Here is an 18570-nt window from a genome sequence, read left to right on the forward strand (position 1 = left end):
GAATGCTGAATGTTGACATTGTGGCTTTTAGGGAAACACCCGATAATGTACGAAATCGGAGTGAGAACATATTACTGTGAACATGATAAACAAAGCACAGAAATGACAATAAGTGAAACACTGTCTTGTTTGGCAAAGAAACAGAATTAGGTAATCACTTAAACTGTTCCGCTTCTACGGGACTCACAAACCCACAATGCAATGCATAAAACTTTTAGGAAATTTAAGTCACATTGCTATTTAACATCAAACCCATTGTTAATAATAATGGCATTATTTTGTTTGTGATTAAATCCTACCAAAGGATTTATAACATTTGGATATGATGTGATTATATGCGAGTTATGTCATAAGCGGCTTTAATAGAAAAATTGGGACTGTTGAAATGAAACACAAACACCCTGAAGTGTTTCACTTAGTTCTAGGAACATTAAACCAAATAAAAACAACTGTTAATTATAAGTGGACACAGCACTGGACAGTAAACATTTATTTTGTCTGATGATCCAAATGAAGATTCTAGAGAGATTTGTTAAAGGCAAGTTTACCTGAGACAACCTATTGCATTCTAACTATAACGCATCTTTCTTCCCCTCCTTGGTGTTTTTCAGTTTATAAAAACAGCAATAAAGTACGGGTAAGTGCTTTCCAAATGTCCTTTATTTATGCTACTTTTAATTTAGTGTTTTGTTGTTTCCTTTGTAAGGAAGTGCTTGAGGAGCACTTAACAGACAATGTTACAATTACAAGACTACAATTTCGTTTTGTGGACGCATTTATCCAAAGCGACATACAACAACAAGCGGTTAAGGGCTCAACATCCCACAGTGGTGGCCCAAGTTGGATTTGAACCAGTGACCTTATGGCTACGTTCACAATGCAGGCAAAAGTGTCCCAAATCTGATTCTTTGGGGGGTCAAGTGACCAGGTCAGATTTTTTTAGAAGCAGTGTGAACACACTCAAATCTGGCCTGTTGCTGATTTTTTTTTTTTTTTCAAATCAGATTTAGACCACTTTCATATGTGGTCCTAAATCGGATAAAGATCAGATTTTTTTCAATGCAACCTCTGAATGGCCAAGGTGGATTTTATGCACATTTGATACATTGACGTTACTTTATAGAGAGACACGTCATCATCCTTGCGCGCAGCGTTTTTTTCATTCCTGCCAACAGCAGCAGCATTCACAGTAATAGCAGCTTCAGCGCTGCAGGCAGGACCTTTGAGCAGAGGACAGGCTTGAAGCCATCCACTGTTGATGCAATCCTATTTCTGCACAAGAACATGGATTATCCTTAGCTTTGATTCATGGATTATGTAAATTGATCCACTGGGGCTCTTCCAGGGACTGCGCCTGTTTGTGTTTGACGTTCGCTCAGGTATAAAAATCTGAAAGCCGGTTGGGTTAGGGTCGGACTCAGATGATAAAATGCGGCCTGATCCGCACTCTAAAGCAAAGCTTAGAGTGCCTATCAGCACCACAAAAAGCCAAAACTAAATATTTGGCTCTCTTTTACTTTTTTCTCGTCGTCCTCTGCACCTGCTCACTCATTCTCCAGCTCTCAATGCACAAAAACTTATGCGCATGCGGGTCAGTTTGGAGCTACAGATAGTTTACACTGGAATCTGATACAGATCACATTATAAATGGTAATGTGAACTGCCAAACAGAAAATTGGATCTGAACAAAAAACGTGTGATATTACACATCTTCTAATCAGAGGATGCTTATGCAAATGAGTTGCACAGACAGTGTTGGTAACAGACTGTTAAGACTGATATCCTTTGAGGTTGATGATCACAAACCATAACGGTCTACCCTGTGATGATTCACTTTTATATATGTTGAACCAGGGTAATTGTCCAAAAGTAAGGCTGTGCAGCTTTTTCAGTTCTCTCTCTGCAGTGCTGTGAATAAAAAGGATTAAGCTGTTGGGGTCCCAGCAGGCTCTTACTGTTTGGAAGGGAAAAAGTGAGATCAACGAGAAAAAAAAAATTAAATAAACTATTTTAAAAGAAATTTCACCTATTTCTGTTAAAAATTCAAGGATTTTTATTTGTCATGTGCATTACATGACATGTACATGATAAAATAAAGTCAAGTTCCTTGTTAAATCCTTTAAAATAGAGTAAAGTATAAAAGAAAAATAGAAAAATAAATAAAAATAGAAAAACATCAGTAATATATACAAAAAACACCGAAACAATAGAACCCCACCAGCAGCAGCATTAAAAAACCAATTGAAGGCATATAGTGGTTCTGAAGCAGGCAGTAGTGGAGTATAAAAGTTTGATAAACCGATAAAATACTATTTTGTATAAAACCTGTCTGGTCAGGGTAAATTATGTGGGGTAAAACAATCTAACTGTAAACCTAACAATTGAGATAAGTTTCTAATCGACCTGCAGAAAACTTAAAGGACGGTAGCTCCCTCAAAGGACAGGTTCCTTTTTCTATTTAAGAATCACAGAAATTGTGGCCTGAATGCGTTTGTGGCAGATTATAGGTTTGTAGGGATTCATTGAACTGATAAGTGGTGGAAACCTACTGAAACATTTCCTATAAAATTCCACTGGATAACCATCCGAGCCCAGGCATTTACCTGATTACACAGTAGTTGCATAGGTTACCGATGGGTTATGAATCACCAAGGGTCTAATAGTGAGAATTCTTCTGTCAAAGGTTTAACAATCTTAGCTGAGCATTAAGATTGTTGGGTTTGTGCTTTGACCATTTTGCTTAGCCTTAGATTTACATACACATGAGTTTACATGATATTATTGTATGTGCTTTTCACACACTCACTCATATTATTGTATTGTCTGGCACTAGATTGCAATCTCAAAACTGTCCTTCAGCTTTCTCAAAGATCAGACATCAAACCATCCAGGTGCAACACACACTCAGACACGAGGATTGGCTGGTATCGCATTACTGCTAAATTGACCAATTGCATGAAGTCTAACCTTTTTTTTGGGGCATGGCCACCCAAGAAGAAAAAATTAAAGGTAAACTATATCTCAACACGTATCCAGCACTGTCATTGCATTTGACTAATACACAAATAAATATAAACTGTTTTTATAAAGTCATCACAGAGTTTTCATTTAGTAGCCAAGCATTGATCCACAACCTTTTGTTAGGTTGCTACAGGGCGGTCCTAACAAAAGAGATGTCTAGTAGAAAAGCGGTCTAATTTCAGATCAAGAAAACAGTTACAGTCTGTTTCCAGGATAAGATGGTTAGTGGGTATCTCTGGTAAAGACAGTTTTAAAAAAGTGTTCATTATCTCAGTTTTAGGGCCATAAATGTTGAGCATGACCACCGGAGCGCCATATAGTTTTCCTGTCAGTCACACATATCTACCGTGTGGATCAGAGAAAATGTCTGAACAAATAAAAGTAATCAATTTGTGAATTGAAATTGGCACTTCTCTAGATCTACTTTAAAATAAAGAGTGGAAGATCTGTCCAACCCACCTCCTCTTCAATCTCATCTTTTCGATTGACTTAAAACAGGTTTCTTGGAGGAAACAATGTGAACTCCTAAATGTTGAAGGTGATCAAGCATTTTGCTGTTTGCAATTACAACTACAGAATTTGAACACTCCTCCAGACTGCATTGCAACTCCAGGTTGGTTCATAAATCAGATGGAAAGGGTATGAACACTAAGAGAAATTAATAATAAGCCTGTTAGCAATAAAATATTAGTCCAAGATGACTCACAAAATAAAAATGCTAAATCTTTCATAACCCATTATAAAACAAGATGATTTCACTTTTAATAAGTTCCAACTTAATGTACAAATAAAAGATTGACAATTACCTGCATGTTTTAAAAACAAATGTGACACTAGGTTGAACATCTAAGCACAAATGTATTTGAAATTACACAGTCTTGTTTCATACAGATCCATGAACAGTTGGTTTTGTGCTACAGATGGTGAATGGAATGCCTCCTTTTATGCATCATAATGCAGCCTCACCTAAATTAAGACCCTTTGGAAGGTCCAGTGTGTCTGATTACACTGTGGATCCATGGTAAGCCATCCAAACACTTTCCCTCTGCAGCAGTTGAATGCAATATTTCCCACATTGTTGTTTCAAGGTGAACAAAAAGTTAAAATGGGATTTGGAGGCTGTAAAAGCCTTAACTGTTTTGTAGTCTGATGTTAAAATAAGCAGTGTGAACTTAAACCTGACCAAATCCCTTATGAGGAACAGCCTTTAATCTTTCATCTACACAATATGAGCTACATTAATGTATTATTTTTCAAAATTGTCACTATGGCACCAAATATCAAGATTCTGGTTAATCTGCAGGAGATTCAGGTGAGAGTTGAGCTGAAGCTTTGGATGTTGTCCAAGTCAGTCTCTGGACGATCTCACATCTAATCAACTTTCTTTTGCCTGCGATTTTTCCACATGACGATTGCAATGAAAGCTCCTGAAAGAGAAAAGGGGAACGAGGTCAGCTAGAAATAGTCTGTAAACAAATGTAAATGATGAACCTGTGAATTCACAGGTGATAATTTCCTAATGAACTAACAGCTCTTTATTTTAAATCATTTTATCAGTGAATTAATTTGATAAAGTGTATTATATTAATAATAGTTTATTTAAATATACATATCAAAGTGTGAAAAATGCATCTTTTCCCCAATACATGGATTGTTTTATCGGGCTCACAGATGACATCCATTGACTTAATGTAATTGATTAATTCTAAATGAAAACGTGGAGCTGGTCTCTTGGAGGCTCCTCAGAAACCATGGCTTCAGCAAACACTAAAACTGTGTGGTCCACAAAGAGCCTCTTTTTATTGGATTTTATGAACAAAACGGGAGATCACCAGGTTTAACTACCTGTTGAAAAATGCTGGAGTCACAATATGAGTTTCCATCACATAGTGCAACTGTTTCATATGTTTGGACTTCCTAAATGAGTGCTTTTTGGATACTTTATTTAATATTTAATACATTATACTTTATAGCATTGCGACAAACACGAAACCTGGAAAGCTTGGTGCTCTGCTGATTTAGAAGTTTTACCTGCCGCGGCAGTAAAAACACCCAGTCTTGTTTAGATAAATGGCGTGAGGTATTGGGTAATAAGAATCAGCATTAAAGGTTCCTCTGTTACGAAGTTTGATCCCAATCCTGGGAATGTTCCAACACAAAAGCAGTTGGAAAACTGATGAAAAACAATCGATAATAGATTGTGATTTCATTTTGGACGATTATGAATTGATTCTTAAATTTCCAAAGATTGATTATTTACAATTTTTGAAATTGTAATACAAACCAGGCGAATCCTCGTAATTGAGATATTTTTCAATGACACATTCAATTGATTCAGCAGCTAACTGATGTTACATGGAAGATCAGATGATAAAACATTTAATCAATAATAATCAAAAATTGGTTTGTAATTCAATTAAGACTACAATAATCTGACTGCTTAACCACCCCTACAAACAATATAATTCGTGTTTGTGCTTCACTGAGGAAATAAATGAGAAATCAAAATGCAATTAAAAAATGCACAAGGTGCTGCATATTTGTGTGTATAACTAAATATTTTCTTTGCTCCCAAATATTTCTTGCTGCCCCCAATTTCTTTTTCTTTTTTTTTTCACTTTATGTGCTTTCAGCATAGAGCCCTGAAGAGTTTACTTTTTTCCTTGCAAATCAGTTTGTTTTAATTCACAAAGGAGACAGCATACTCACCACTACATATAAGCAGTATTAATACAGCCATCCCAGGCAGAATGACAGAATACTCCCGAGGAAGGAAGCACTTGTGCAGGACATGATCACTGTCAATAAAAGGCTGAAAAAAAACCAGAAAAGTACGTTCAAACACAGAGATCAAGGTGCACCACTAAAACGAATCACAATACCAGATTAACCTGCCAGACAGTACAAGGGGATTCTCATACTCATACTTTTTAATTTTATTTCACAAAGATGTGGAGAACAAATGAGTAATTATGTGAACCAAATTTCAGACTGATAATAATAACAGACTGAAATCTGGCTAACAGACTGATGAGCTGACCGACACACTTGTTATTTAATGTTATTGAGCCTAAATCAAGTGATCAAGGTTGCTGATGAATAGTGTCAAATAGTTATAATACCATCATTCTACTTCATCTTTTGCTATTGCTATTAAGGCCAATACTTTATAAAGATGAGACTGATGGGGTACCTACCAGGACAATGACCCAAACAGAGTAGTATGTAAACAGCAGAAGGCTGAAGACAACTAGACTCATGCCAACAGCTTGGTCCAATCCTGTAGCCTGGAAAGGAACAACAATGTCAACAGGTAGAGGTTAACATACTCTGACTTAAAGGGGAATGGAAACATCCATTGTTTGGTATAAAACATTTATATTAGTTTTGTTTTTTAGTTAATGAACACAATGTACCTCCTGTGAAAATTGTGGTCTGTGAGCATGCAATCTTCAATTTCTTTCTTGTATGTGACGTCACCAGTTTGGGTGGACATCTTTCTGTGTCTTTAAACAACAATAGCAACATGGCCAGCAACATCCAGTTTTCAACAAGTGCAAAGAAGATCTGGACTTGAGAAACAAATCAGCTGCAAGGCAAGCTAGCAGGGCAAAACAGATGATTGACTAACAGCTGACTTATTAAAAAATGGCTTCATGTCTCCAAAAATGTTCCGTGCTTAGAGCAGTGCTTCATAAACTTTTTTGTCTTAAGTACATCCTTTATCTTATTTCTTAATCCAAGTACCCCCTTTGTTCAACCACAATGCTTTGCTCAGAATACTATAAAAAAAAAAGAGGGGAGAGAGAGTGGTAAGACGGGAGAGAGGTAAGTCACACGAGATGTTCTGAGAGTCATGTTACAGTTGGTGAAAGTCATGTGAGTCACTGACAGTCAGTGAAAATTCAACACGGCGGCTCACTGCCTTGACTAGTCTACCAACTCTGTGTACTTGCACATATTAACGCTTCTTACCACAAACAAGAGCCAACCATGCGCCCTCTCACCAGCCAGAGTGGAGGACCTCGAAGAGTTCATCGACCGATATTACACCGAGTACGTGATGGAAACCGGACTGAAAGCTCATCAGGTAAGTCTGCAAAACGCCGAAAGAATGAATCGTCGACGGATACGTCAGATCCTAAAATTCATCAATAAGAGGCTGGGTGAGGTCGATTTACTGCACCAAGACTTTCAGGAAATGAAGGTCAGCCTGGAATTTGCCTACCAACAAATTCAGGACTTACAAAAAGTCAATCAAGATATCCATTCGGCTTCATCTGCGGTGACCTCGGAGGTAAAAGAGCTGAAAAATTAATACAAGCTTCTTTAACTCACTCAGTGCCATTGACGAGATAACTCGTCATTTGCGTTTTTTCACTGGGATTACTAGAAAACACCCTGGCGGAGATCCCTCATCAATATCTAAGCTGTGGGGTGTTGTAGTGACCAACTGTGCCCTGAAGATGGCAGCAGTGCACCTTTAGATGAGAGATTAACCACTGATGCTACCCAGCAAAGCAGGAAGAAGCAGGAAAAAGTGAGATTATAGCACTACAGAGTGATATGGTGACGTATCCAGCAGCTCACAGCTCCACATACTAACACAGAACATGTATGGACCTGAGTGGATCATTGATAATGTTGTGATCGTGGGACAAAACCATCAACTAACTGGGCCAAACGGGTCAACACGCAGGGAATACCCCCAGCCTGTGAGCCAGATGGCAAAATAATAGGTGACACGTAGGAGTAACACTGCTTTCCATTTTTATATCCTCCCTATAATAAAATGTTTCTTACCCTTCCTTAGGGAGGGCTGGTGATGGTCACAATTAAGCAATAAAATATTTTTTTTTTTTCATTGAACTAACAAAACATGCATTGCTGTCTCAATGATTGCACTTCTTGTAGTGTTGACCTTTGACAGCATGTGCAGACAAGTGAAGAAAGAGAAAAAAGAATACTATAAAAAACAACTATAGAGCATAACGATGAAATGAATGAGTGATAACAAATATTTTAAAGAATCTCATTTTGTTAATGACTGGAACGAAACAGTGTTTAGTGCCTCGAGAAAAAATTTAATTCTATAGTTTTTATCATTTCTGGTAGGGATGCACCTAAATGAAAATTCTTGGCCAAAACTGAAAACCAAAAATGAGAAAAACAAGGCCGAAAACCGAAATAAATAATTATGCCAATTATTAGTGACTAAATGGGAGCCGATTTATTCTAGGGCTACATTGTTAGTGGTTGTCTGTGTGTGCATTGCTCTACAATGTACTGGCGCCCTGTCCGGGGTGTACCCCCACCTAATGGATGTGCTGGTGCCCATCTTGAGCACCCACAACCCTGAAGAAAAGAGCAAGCGAGTCAGAAAATGGATGGATGGATGATGGATTCGACTACATGTGGCTTCAACCTAAGACCAAAAATGAAGGCATGGCAAAAAAAAAGAATGTATTTTTTAACTAAATAAGGCTTCAATGCAAAGAAAATGTATCTGTCATGTTTTGTAATCAAGGTATTCAAGGACCCCAAGGAATTGTTGCAGTGTATAGGTGGTAGACGGTATAAATTATATAAAATTTAGCCTATGGTAGAGATTTAGAGTCTACAAACCGATCGCGATAAAGCTTATTGACATCGCCATGTCTGCCTCTGCGTGACAACAGCTTCAAGCACAGAAACCATGGGGCAGGGGAAGCTGGTTAAAAAATGGTGCTACATCACTGATTTGGACTTGGGTTGGATTTAAAAATTTGGATAGTGAGCAGAAAGGTGTGTCGAGCAAGCAAAAGCAACAACAAAATATCATATGAGGAAAGCCAGTGGATCGCTTGACTCAAATGCAGTCAGTCTACAACCAAAGGAGCCGAGAAACATTACTACTCCACCGCAGACTTATATTGCACAAAAAGAGTAATAAAAAGAGTAATGCTGCATTCACACAGAATGCGTTTTCGTTGCAGCAGACGCATCTGCCGCACGAAACTTACCACAGGGTCTGCAGGATCAAAAAATGTCCTCATTCGCTTCATACGCACGTCTGAAGCAAAGCGACACATCCAACTCAGTGAGTTTCACTGCCTGCTGAAGCGAGGAGCTGTGCTCCTTTTTCTCCTCTCATAAACATAAACCACCAGTGAAAAAAGCCAGTGTGATTAGAAGCTAATGCTATCCTAGCTCAGTGCCGACTTTCAAAGATGAAAACTAAAGAGATAACTTTGACCTGATACTACCGCCTCCTCGCTGATTCTTCTCCAAGCCAAATCCTTCCAAGGCCGTGTCATACAGCTCCAGGCCTTGGTTCATTCATGTATGTTTGTGTAATCTTTAAAAACTATGACGGCATCTATTTTAGGTGTAAATATGCCTGAGTCCTTCTAGGAATCGAGTAGACCGATCAGAGTCAGCTTTTCAGGAGTCATCTGAAAAAGCAGGCGACTGCTTATTCGAAAGTGGATTAACAAGTACATAGACACAATGCGATCCCTATTCTGGACTATAGAGCCACCAACAGCAGCAGCAGCAACACGGGTAAGAGTGTGTATGTATGTGTCGGTAACAGGGAAGAGAAATCTCCGTCCGTACGTTAGCATTCCTCACTTTGATAATCATTCTAACTAGGGATGTAAACGATTAATCGTTGAGGTCATTGTACTGGGCCCACGACACCTTAGAGAAACCTATGCTAGCCTAACTGCCCTAGATGGCATTACTCTGGCACAAAGCACAACTGTTAGAAACCTTGGGGTTCTATTTGATCAGGACTTATCCTTCAACTCTCACATAAAACAAACTTCAAGAACTGCCTTCTTTCATCTCCGTAACATTGCTAAAATCAGATCTATCCTGTCTCAGGGCGACGCCGAAAAACTAGTCCATGCTTTTGTTACCTCTAGACTGGATTATTGTAATTCTCTTTTAGCAGGCTGCCCGAGCAAGTCGCTTAAGACACTTCAGCTGGTTCAAAATGCTGCAGCACGTGTACTGACTAAAACTAGGAGAAGAGATCACATTACTCCTGTATTAGCCTCTCTGCATTGGCTTCCCATAAAATATAGAATAGAATTCAAGATTCTTCTTCTCACTTATAAAGCCCTAAATGGACAGGCACCAGCCTATCTCAAGGAGCTTGTAGTGCCATACAATCCCCCCAGAACACTACGCTCTCAAAATGCTGGACTACTCGTTGTTCCATTCGTCTCTAAAAGTAGTATAGGAGGAAGAGCTTTCAGTTATCAGGCCCCACTTCTCTGGAACCATCTACCAACCACGGTTCGGGGGGCAGACACCCTCTCTACCTTTAAGGTTAGGCTCAAAACATTCCTCTTTGATAAAGCTTTTAGTTAGGAACCAGCTCATAGCTCATAATTAAGATGCAATAGGCATAGTCTGCCGGGGGGGGGGGGGGTCTGGCATGCTCGGTTGGAGAGAGGTTGGAGAGGGCGTTAAGAGAGAGGTCATTTAGGTTAGAGAGGGACCGGAGAGGGTCCCATTCCTCTTTCAAACACTCCCTCTATGTCTGCTTCTTCCCTTGTGTATTTGCTCCTGTACTCCTTCTGGCTTTTGTCTTGCAGGTCCGTGGGATCCTCAGTGTGGAGTTACAGAGTCTCAACAACTCTGTCTCCACCCTTTCCTCTGCACACACCCAACACAGCATAACGTGGATGGCTGTTCATCATAGGAATGGGATCCACACAAGGTTCCTGCTGCTTAACAGAAGGTTTTCCTTGCCGCCATGATGAATTCATGTTGGGCGTGGGATACATATGTATGTGTATATACGTATATATGCATACGTGTGTATCCATAAAATAAAGAGTCCGTCCTTAAGACTGCTCTACTGTAAAGTGCCTTGAGATACCATTGGTTATGATTTGGCGCTATACAAATAAAGATTGATTGATTGATTGATTGATTGATTAATCGTAAGGCAGTTAAAAATCGATTCATAGGTATCACGGTTGATACGGATTTTCTGAAAATTGAATCGCAGTACTTTTTTTAACCACAAGTGTAGGCGGCGGGCGGAGTCTGCTAATACTTTCTTTCTGGCCGCCATCTACTCTTAAATATGTTAATAAATGATTCATTACTCCTTTAGCACCGAAAGAATATTTGTAATATTACTTGAATATCTGTAAAAGTCACGTTTTTCTATTAGCTCTGTCTGCTAGCATAGCTTCTCTTCTTCACTGCAAGATATCTGCATGCCAACCGTCCACTAAGTTACCAGCGCCCTCTGCTGGTCCAAACAAATATGACGTAAATCAGGGCAATCACGGTTTTTTTTTTTTTTTTTTTTAAAGTCCAATTGTTAAGGCACAAAATACATTTTCAGTTGCACTTTTAAAAGAAAAAGAACTATTATGTAGTTTTGCATTGTTTATTATAGAACCAGAATTTAAATTAATAGGCTTCATTTTCATTTGTATTATTCCTTTATTTATTTCATTCAAGATTTATTTTTAGTTAAATTGCATTGTTTTGAATAGTTTATCAAGGAATTCTTTTGACAATGAAAAATAAAAGGAAAATAGTACCGTATTTTCTAGTTTTTTTCCCAAAAAAAAAAATTTGTCTACAGTCCCATTTTGTAAAATAAATCGTGAGAGAATCGTATCGTGAATCCAGTATCGCGAATCGAATCGTATCGGGAGTTGAGTGAATCGTTACATCCCTATTTCTAACGTATTGTAGTGATGTAAAAATGTAGAAAGTAGCCAAATACAGCGCACAGAAAAACAGAAAAAAAACCATCCATGCATGTTTGTATGAGTAGGGGGCGTGTTCACGGGCGCGTCAGACAAGTTTCTTAAAGAGGCAGAGCGAAAACAAGGCGTCATGAACTGTGAGCTACTGAGGGAAATTTCTTTTAAGTGTTTTTTTTTTAATATTAGCTTTATTTTCTGTATGTATATAACAGTAATATGTTACAGTATATTTAAAAAAACATGTAATCAGATTACTGGTATAGAATGTATTTTAAACTATTATAAAACATGAATTATGATAAACTTAACCATATTCTGAAAATCTCAATTTTTAAACAAATCATTACTATTATTTAAATAGTATCTTCATGGCCCTTGTACACACTATATCCAATATCGATCTGATATCAGCACGAATCATTCATGCTTTTACTTATTTTGTGTGGAACGTTAGAAAATGTTTAATCAAGTGATATTACAAACAGAAACAACAACAGTAGGTATAAAAAGTTCAGTAAACGTTGACCTTTATCATAGGAATATTCTACAGTTGAATAAATAAATAAATAATGAATTAGAAGACCCTAAAAAATAACCTCTAAAAATCCAATGTTTTTGAAATTTTCAATGCTGGCGTTATGTAAAAATCTGTGACCCTAAACAATCTGTGCAAACACTGGTTTCTCGGCGGACTTATAATAGAGAAGAGCACTACGTCAACTGGGTAGACCTCTGTCTAGTGATTAAGGAGCCGTTCACACCCCCTTAAACGTGACGCTCTTTTGGTTGAAGTCGAGGGACCCTGTCTATCCTAAAGTGTACTGCTGCTCTTTGAAGGGGTTTATTGTTTTACACATTTTACTTATTTCATTAAGGAAAAATAAATAAAATGTAGTGTTATAGTTTGGTCACATGGGAGAGCTTTATAAAGTTTTGTTACCTGTGAATATATGGAATTTTGGTGTTTGTTTCTTCCTTAACTGCATTGAAATTGGTACTGTGGGATGAAAAATTAATTAGAATATTATCAAAACATATGTAAACAAGAACATTATTACCGTTCAGCCCCTGTCAACCCTTTATAAAAGCCAAGTGATCACACATTTTTTGTAGAGTAAAGTAATAAACACTTGTAAATAACTAATGTAAAATTTGCTGGTACCTTTTATTTTTTATTATAAGGTCACACTATTTCAAGCGCGAAACAATGTGTGATCTTTCTGTTTCTCAGGATGGGCTATGGCTGAATTGTGTTTCTAGTTATGTAGAATAGAGTAGTAGACACTTGTAAAAAGTAGTTTTGATATTTGCAGCCACCTTTAATTTTTTATTGTAAGGTCACACGTAATTTCAAGCCGAAAAACATGTGACCTCTGAGCACAAACTGCCGTAAAATACGCCGACCGGATGTAGACGCGCTTCGCTCATGCGTTGAAAGTATCAGAAAGAATCAGGCCCACGAAAGCGTCGGTGTTTCTTAGGCTAAATGAGGTTATAACAGAAGCATTGAGCCTCCTTTCCATAGCTTTAAGAGAATTTGAAAGCTCCTTATTATGGCCGCCACTTAAACACTTCTGGGGGTTGAGGAAAAGTGAATAGGAAAAGATGGAGGGACTATTGGGACACGGCCCTGGTCTAAAAGCAAATCCACCTCCTTTATCAACTGCAGTAACGCCATCCAAGCTTTCGCCCTATCCTGGATACAAAATATAGTGGCACTTCTATACGGAGTCCAACGGTAAAGAGATGCAATGACTTGAGGGGGGCGTTGTGTTCACTTCAAGTAAAGCTCGTAAAATACTTTTGAAATGTTTTTGTGTTTTGTTTTGTCTTATTTTGCTGTTATTAAAAAAAAATGTAAGTGTGTTTGTTTATTTAAAAATGTTAACACAATTCACACAGATGTATGAGAAGCAAAAGTAAAATATATGATATATTAAAAAAATAAAATAAAAAGTGTCAAGAGCAACCACAACTACAGTGTTGTAGTGGACACTGTAGTCTCACTTTAATACATTTTACTAACATTTACTGTAGAATATTAAAATAATCTTAGGTTAAAACTGACCAAAAATCCTTAATTAAAGAAATAGCACAAGAGAGTCATCACATAAGATCATGAATGGGCTGATGTTTTTGTGTCTATATTGCTTGTATGATCGGTTTAGAAAGAACTGAGATGGTGAAGGACTGAGGACGTTGTGTGATTAAAGGTTACATATGGAGCCACTGGAAAGGGTGGTGAACCTTTGTGTGGGTTTCTTACCACCATATCGTTTACATACAGTATATAGGCCCTGAGCTGTTTTTTGTCTTTCTCACAATACTTCCTGTAGCATCCAAGTAGACTATGTCCATTTTTGATTGCTGATGGAAGATGTCAATGTTTTTTGACCAGAGCATTACTCCTCTGGGATGTAGGATAACCTCCTGTACAACGTCTTCAGGTGCATCCACCTTGCCATTTACGAGTCATCATCTGCAGACTTAAGATTTCATTTTTTGCTTCCTCTCAAGCATTCTCTCTACACGCAATAGATTTGAAGACATCTGGCGATGGTGCCTCATGTAAACAGACTCCTCCATGTTTTGGAGACTCTGGAGATAGAGTGCTCTGGGAAGCATACCTTGCAGCTTTGAGTATATTTTTCTTCTGCTGTCAGCGTCCACTGGTCTTCTCTGCAGCTCACCACAGCTGTGGAACAGCATTTCACCTGCAAAGCTTATGTGTGCCTTCACTGACAACAGTGACCTCCACCTCAACCAGGCAGTCACTAAACATGCAATAGCTGGAACACTTCAAAAGTGGCCCTTTCCTTTTTGATCCATGCACTTTAACAGAATGTCCTTTAAATGAAAAACTACAAAAAAGGATGGACTGATCGAATACCCCTTGAAACAATATTAGTCCAATGCAGTTCCCTGAAAGTATTTTTAACCTGGGTTTGTTGCAATTTTTTCCAGTCCTTCCTTGAAATGAAAAAATAGCATGGCAATGCAGGGAGTCTTTTCTGGAAAAACTGTTCTTCATTTTCACTCCTGCTGTCACTCTCTTTATCCAAACATTCTTCCTGTAGGTCAAAAGGGGTTGGTTCTTCATGAACAATAAATAACCATACGATTTGCAAACTGAGGTGAAGACAAAAATTTACTTAACAAGGGTTTGCTCCACTTGCTCTACTGTGTTTTGAATTGAATTGAATGCTTTTATTTGTCATTGTACACATGTATCATGAGATTAAAAACAGCCAACTCCAGTAGCAGTGCAAGAAATCAAATAAACAATAAAACATAGGACATAAATAAATGAATAGATAGTACAGGAAATGAGGTAAAGTGAACAGTATGTACATTTTGTATTTAAAAGTGGCTGAGCTGAGTCTGTGGGTATGAATATGAGATCATGATCTATGAGAATTCAGAGTGGTTATTGCTTTTGGAAAAAAACTGTTTTTGAGTCTGTTTGTTCTGGCCTTAATGCACCTGTAGCGCCTCCCTGAGGGCAACAGGTCAAACAAGTCAAAGCCAGGGTGGCAGCAGTCTTTGGTGATGGTTTTAGCTCTGTTGAGACAGCGGGAGGTGTAAATGTCCATCAGGGAGGGGAGAGGGCAGCCAGTGATTTTTTGTGCTGCCTTTACAACTCTCTGGAGCCTCTCCTTGTCTGCAGCGGTGCAGCTGCCGTACCATACTGTGATACAGTACGTCAGCAGGCTCTCGATGGCTGAGCGGTAGAAGATCAGCAGTAGGTTCGAATTTAGTTTATACCTCCTGAGAACTCTCAAGAAGTGTAGTCACTGCTGAGCCTTCTTGCAGACTGCTGTGATGTTCTCTGACCAGGACATATCCGCGGAGGATGTTCTTTTTTGACAAAGTTGACATTGTGATTTTACAACACTGTAATATAATAATTTAATAATAAAATATACTGTAAATGAACAGTCCCAATAAGAGTTTCCCCCGAGAATATAATGAACAGAGGGTCAAATGTAAATTTGCAGAAACTACATACGTTTTGTATACCAAAATTGTTAACAGATGCTTGCTAGATATTATGTAAACCACATGGTAATGTGCTATGATGTAATGGTTCCAATATTTTTTGTTTGTTTTTTAAAATTATCACAAAAACAGTGAAAGTGATCCAATTCCATTGAAATTTTGTTTTTGATTTTAAATTATTTATTTTCTTTTTTTACATATACAGTATCAGTTTAAGTGAGGATTTTTGGTCAGGTTTACGCGAATATTATTTAATATTCTATAGTAACATTTAATGAAACTTGTCCACTACAACACTGTAGTGGTAGTTTGTCTTGACATCTGACTTTTGGTTTTAGAATATCTTTTAAACATATGCAGTATTACTATAACAACATTTTTTTTGACAGATTTGATCTAAGGTTATTTTAATATTCTACAGTAAAATTTCATGAAATGTATTACAGTGATACTAGGGAGTATCCACTACAACACCGTAGCAGTTGTTTGTCTTGACATTTTGTCTTTTTTTTTTTTGGCCCCTATATATATATATATATATATATTATATTAAAGATCCTAAAAAAAAGAAACTTTTTTTTTTTTTAAAACTTTGTTTTAGAACAGTGAAGTTTAAATAAAAAACGAAACAGAAAAACTGTGAAAAACATGATCGTATTCTATTTACAACATTGAAATGTATTGTATGAGTTTTACGAGTTGTTCCTGAACCCAACACCGTCCACAACAAGCCTTTACCGTTCATGCTGGAATAAACGCGCAGCATTATTTTGAAGCTCAAATATCGCGACCAAGGAAATGGTTAGCTTAGATGGCGGTACCTTCAGTCTTTATCACACAAATGTTGTTGAAGCTAAAAGAAGTAAGAAAGAAGAAACCGCTGCTTTACATTCAAATTGAAAACTGTACCGTCCGTGAAATGACAGACACCGAGAGACGAACAAACCTCAGGAAAACAACTGTCGGCACCTTTACTGTGTACTTTGTAGAGCGTCTCACAAAGAGACCTGACCACTGCAGTTTCAACAGATACTTGAATAGTGTGAATAGTTAGTGTTATAAAGAATACAGTCTCACCATATCGGAGCCTGGTCATCGATAGCAGCAGACGGTTCTTCTTCTTATGTTAAACTCTGCAGGAAGGATTCAGTTTAGCGTTCATCTACCGCGACCTGCTGGTTGCTATGATACTGCAACTACTACAATACTATACGTTCAGTTCAGCCATAACATTATCAAATCAAACCAAACCAAACTTTATTTATAAAAAGCACTTTTCATCAATAAAATGCAACTAAAAGTGCTTTTACAAAGTTAAAAACAAAAAGAAATAAATCACCCACCAAGTACAAACCACGTCCACCGCACTAAAGACACAGCGACAGACATAGCAGTACAGGGAGTATTTGAGAGAAAACGGAAAATTGACAAATAAAAGGCATTGAAAAATATGATAATTTTGAAATGTGTACTTTTGGTTAAAATGATAATCATGAACTGAAAATTAGGGATAGGCAATATTTCAAGATTTAAGATACATCAAGTTTTCTATTTTGGCAATAAAAATTACAATATCGCCGATATCATTATATTTAATTTTATAGCTTACTTTGAATTAAAAAAACGTGTTTTAGGAATTGTTGCTTTCACTGTTTCTCAGAACAACATGAAAAGCAAAGTTAGATGGATTTCTTTGTGTGTCCTAACCCAGACCTGACCCCCAAAACAAGCCACACTACAGAACTCACTCATACGTGCTGTCCCTTTAGGAGAGAAAGGCTAAACTGTAAAATATTGTGCAGCTGTTTGCTAGTAAATGTCCCAGTCCCATTGTGTATTTTTCCCACCTTTTGTGTTATTTTTGTCCTATTGATTTTTGTCATTCTTTTGTGTATTTTTCGGTAATTTTGGATGTCTTTCTGAGTTGTTTTGTGTTATATGTTCTTGGATTTTGCTGTCCCATTGTGTTTATTCTCCTTTTGATTATTTTAGTTGTTTTATGTATTTCGGTTGTCCCATTGTGCATTTTTTCTGTTTTTATTATTTTGTTTTATTTCTGTTTATTTGTACGTTTTTGCAGGATTTTTTTTGTGTGTATTTTTGTTCTTTTATATATTTTTGTTGTCCCATTGTGCATTTCTTTGTCCTTTTATGTATTTTGTTGTGTTGTTTTTTTTCTCTGTTAATTTGTGTTTTTGTAGTAATTTTTGTTGTCATTTTGTACATTTACTTTTGGGGCCACATGTTGGTGACAAACGCACACGTTATTTTTTTTACTGAAAGCAGCGTGATGTTATTTTGGCCTGTGTGGCATTTTGAATCAAATTTTACCGTGAATTGTCTTCCTGGTAAGACTTTACTTGAATTAAAAAAAATCATCAAGATATATTTATATAACTTCATTTCACGAGCAACAACAACAACAACAACAAAACAAAAAAACAACAGCAACAACAACATAACTAACAAGCAGGACAATACAAACGGTTTGTATCTTAAAGTACATGCTGCAAATAGTGACACATTGCTGAGGGAAAAAAAGGAAACAAAAATGCTTGATGATAAAACAGAGGAAATACAGGAGTTATAATCACCCTGTACAAAAATTACGTTACATGGGCAAAACTATATATATATATATATATAGCTACTATAGTAACAATACTGTAGTTGGAATGGGAGAGCACTTGAATTCCAGGTGCCACAGGGACAGTCGCTCCAGTGGTATCTGTCATTGTGCCCTTGGGCAAGGCAATTCACCCACATTGCCTAGTATGAATGTAGTGTGTGTGAGTGTTGGTGGTGGTCGAAGGGACCAATGGTGCAC

The 18570-nt window shown here is 37.4% G+C and overlaps 1 protein-coding gene across 1 annotated transcript; it reads right to left on the reverse strand.

Annotated features, from left to right (window-relative positions):
- Positions 1–3079: 3079 nt before the first annotated feature.
- dpm2 (dolichyl-phosphate mannosyltransferase subunit 2, regulatory) lies at positions 3080–16934 on the reverse strand. Its single transcript, XM_028462461.1, has 4 exons — positions 16821–16934; positions 6219–6308; positions 5731–5833; positions 3080–4448 (listed from the first exon to the last, which is right to left on the reverse strand). Exons 1-4 carry the CDS (start codon positions 16821–16823, stop codon positions 4393–4395), a joined length of 252 nt encoding a protein of 83 aa, XP_028318262.1. The 5' UTR covers positions 16824–16934; the 3' UTR covers positions 3080–4392.
- Between the last annotated feature and the right edge of the window lie 1636 nt (positions 16935–18570).

This window comes from Gouania willdenowi, chromosome 12 (assembly GCF_900634775.1).
Source record: "Gouania willdenowi chromosome 12, fGouWil2.1, whole genome shotgun sequence".
In the NCBI taxonomy this organism is placed as follows: Eukaryota; Metazoa; Chordata; class Actinopteri; order Blenniiformes; family Gobiesocidae; genus Gouania; species Gouania willdenowi.